This window comes from Oncorhynchus masou, chromosome 30 (assembly GCF_036934945.1).
Source record: "Oncorhynchus masou masou isolate Uvic2021 chromosome 30, UVic_Omas_1.1, whole genome shotgun sequence".
Classification (NCBI taxonomy): Eukaryota; Metazoa; Chordata; class Actinopteri; order Salmoniformes; family Salmonidae; genus Oncorhynchus; species Oncorhynchus masou.
Window position 1 is genome coordinate 67,699,602 of NC_088241.1, and position 3,459 is coordinate 67,703,060.

The 3,459-nt window shown below is 41.3% G+C and overlaps 1 protein-coding gene across 2 annotated transcripts in view; it reads left to right on the plus strand.

The window, feature by feature from the left end:
• Positions 1–2,950, plus strand: part of LOC135522953 (zinc finger protein ZIC 1) — a 3,460-nt gene extending 510 nt beyond the window's left edge. For both annotated transcript variants that reach the window (XM_064949678.1, XM_064949679.1), the window contains 3 exons: positions 1–836; positions 1,334–1,497; positions 1,881–2,950. The exon at positions 1–836 is cut by the window's left edge. In XM_064949678.1, the coding sequence (XP_064805750.1) occupies positions 1–836; positions 1,334–1,497; positions 1,881–2,081 (1,201 nt within the window). In that variant the 3' untranslated portion in view covers positions 2,082–2,950. The remainder of the gene's footprint in view (positions 837–1,333; positions 1,498–1,880) is intronic.
• The last annotated feature ends 509 nt before the right edge of the window (positions 2,951–3,459 follow it).

Below are 3,459 nucleotides of genomic sequence, written 5' to 3' on the forward strand. Positions count from 1 at the left end.
GGGCGCTTTTAAAATCAACCACAGCTCCCACGACCTTAGCTCCGGCCAGACGGCGTTCTCCTCCCAGGCTCCCGGCTATGCTGCTGCCGCTCTGGGTCACCACCACCACCCGACACACGTCAGCTCCTACTCCACGGCAGCATTCAACTCCACCCGGGACTTTCTCTTCAGAAACCGGGGCTTCGGAGACGCAACCAGCGCGCAGCACAGCCTGTTTGCCTCCGCAGCGGGAAGTTTTGCAGGGCCACATGGACACTCCGATGCCACCGGGCACCTGCTCTTCCCGGGACTCCACGAGCAAGCCGCCAGCCATGCGTCATCTAATGTCGTCAACAGCCAGATGCGCCTTGGCTTTACCGGGGACATGTACGGCCGGGCTGACCAGTATGCCCACGTTACGAGCCCCCGCTCCGACCACTACGCCTCCTCCCAGCTGCATGGCTATGGCCCTATGAACATGAACATGGCGGCTCACCACGGGGCAGGGGCCTTTTTCCGATACATGAGGCAGCCCATCAAACAAGAGCTCATCTGTAAGTGGGTCGAGCCCGAACAGTTGTCGAACCCCAAAAAGGCTTGCAACAAAACTTTCAGCACGATGCACGAGCTCGTGACCCACCTGACAGTGGAGCATGTCGGTGGACCGGAGCAGTCTAACCATATCTGCTTCTGGGAAGAGTGCGTCCGAGAAGGAAAACCGTTCAAAGCCAAATACAAACTGGTAAATCATATCAGAGTGCACACCGGAGAGAAACCATTCCCATGTCCCTTCCCCGGCTGTGGAAAAGTGTTTGCCCGATCGGAAAATCTAAAAATCCACAAAAGGACACACACTGGTAAGAATCAAAAGCACGATCACAATATCCACTCCAAAAGCTGTTTGCGTAATTCATGTTATGCTACTATAAGTTCAATGTTTTGATTATGTTTGTTTAAATTCTATTGTTCACATAATACCAAATAGCTTTATTTAGTAATGTGCCACTACAGCCTAGTGTTTCTATTCTGTACCTTTTAGAATTCAATAGGTTGTGAAATATGACAATGTGACATGCTGTTGCATTGTTTATCTTAGCGGCACAAGTAAACATGTCATCACAACAACATATTAATGAATACATAGCCTACAGCAATTTAATATATTTTGGTAGCCCATGAAAAAAACGAATGCTGTAATATACCTGAAGATAATGTTTTGTCATGTTCAATGTGGTGGTAGCCTAAATTCCCCCACCACATTGTAATTCATGTTAAATTGGAATATGTACGTATTTATATTTTCATTGTGTAACATAAAAAAAAAATCTAAATATATATATATATATTTGTTTAGGTGAGAAGCCTTTCAAGTGTGAGTTTGATGGCTGCGACAGGCGGTTTGCTAACAGCAGCGACCGGAAGAAACACATGCACGTCCACACTTCTGACAAGCCTTATCTCTGCAAGATGTGCGACAAGTCCTACACACATCCCAGCTCTCTGCGGAAACACATGAAGGTCAATATTGGGTTTACTTTTACATCTTATATTCCATTGTATTTATAATGTATATATTTAATTCCTACACCCTGAAAGTGCCTGCATAACATAGCAATAGCATACATTACAGCAAACACGAACACAGAAACAGCAGGGAGACGCCATGCAGCAAATACCTGTTGTGTCTTCATAGAGCCTCTCTGTTGTCATATCCAAAATATTGCATCATACATTTTAATGTCTGGACATTTAAAGTGGTTTATCGTGAACATTTAAGCTATTATTATTTCTTATTCTCACAATTAAGAGTCAAACTGGAAGCCTGCATATTTCTAGAAAGCATTCCAGTCTATGAATTCTACACTGTAAAATGTTAAGTATTGTTTATCACTGTCTTGCAGGTTCACGAGGCTACCACGCAAGGACCTCAACCATCGCCAGCGGCCAGTTCCGGGTACGAATCGTCCACGCCGCCCACCATCGTGTCTCCGTCCACAGAGAACCATAATTCCAGTTCCATATCACCGGCAGCCTCGACAGTACACCACACGACCAGTCACCACACCACGCTGTCGTCAAATTTTAATGAATGGTACGTGTAAAATATTTTCACAAAGCCTGCAGAGATAGGACTGGAATCAAAGACTTTGAAAGTCAGCCTATAACGCGAGGACCGAGAAAAAAGGAGGAAGCCAAAATGGTTGGTTAACGGCTAAAGAGAGAGAGAGAGAGAGAGTGATGCATGGACAAGGTGCAAAGCCAGCTACCAAGTTAACGGCTTTTTTCCTGACTCTTTTTTGAAAGACTGCACACAAGAGTTCTCAATGCATGCTATCTGCGGGTCGTGGCCTGATTTGGTTTTTGTTGTACATAAAGATTCCCAGTTCAAAAATGTAATATTTTATTTTGTAAATACTTATATAACAGTTTAACGGATTTGTGCAAATGTGGTCCCTAGATATATGGAAAGTGAAATGGTTTTACCAATAATATTGCGATGATTAGTGTTGATTGAACAGAATGTTGTAGTTGATGTGTACCAAATGTGAATTACTCAGTATAACTACCGTCTCCACTATATCGACCTTACCGACTATTAGTCTATTAATGTGCTTTTGTATTTGGTGAAACATTAGTTCTACGGTCCAGTTGGAGTAGCACAGTACTTACCATTGCTGTTAGTTAATGTCATGTCGATAAATCGTGTATAGTGAAAGCCTGAAACTCCGTGTCGTCTGTTTATGTAGGCCTTCGTGATCAAATATAACAACTATTTGTCCATTACCTTGATCATGTCAAGGAACTATTACCTACATGTAAATAGCTAAATGTTCCATATTTATCTGCATGTAAAGGGTAACACATGTTAGAAATGATCGGTATTTATGGAGAAATGCGCTAGTATGTAAAATTTAGTTTGCAAAAAATGTTTGGTTACATTTCGTACTATATTAAAGGATTAAAACTACAACCAACTATTTGCCTTTTCCATATTTTTGTTTCTCAAAGCCTACTTGTTGTTTAAATAGGCCTATGACTGGATATCAAAATGAATGACGTGTGATCATCTTTGTATACACTCACTCATGCATAACAAAATTAAAACACGTAAATAGATGACCAGGTCTTTATTAAACCATTACATATGAGTTATTCTAAAGAACAAATTAATTATAATACTAACCGTAGGCCTAAAGAATTAAAATTACTAAAATATAAGAATAAAATATTTAATATTTAACACGTCGATAAAGCGACATATTTGGACCAACTTATTAGGGTAAAACCAGGATGCATTATACGCTTATCAAAGCGTAGAATTCTAAATCACATCATGCTTGCCTTTTTAGGCTTGCAGAATCAAATTCTCTAATACGAATTAATGTGACGTAATTCGATTTCCCCTGTTCTTGTGTCCCTTTTATCCAAAAGTAACATCCCAGCCATTGCCCTCGAGTAATGTGAGAATCGAAAAGATGA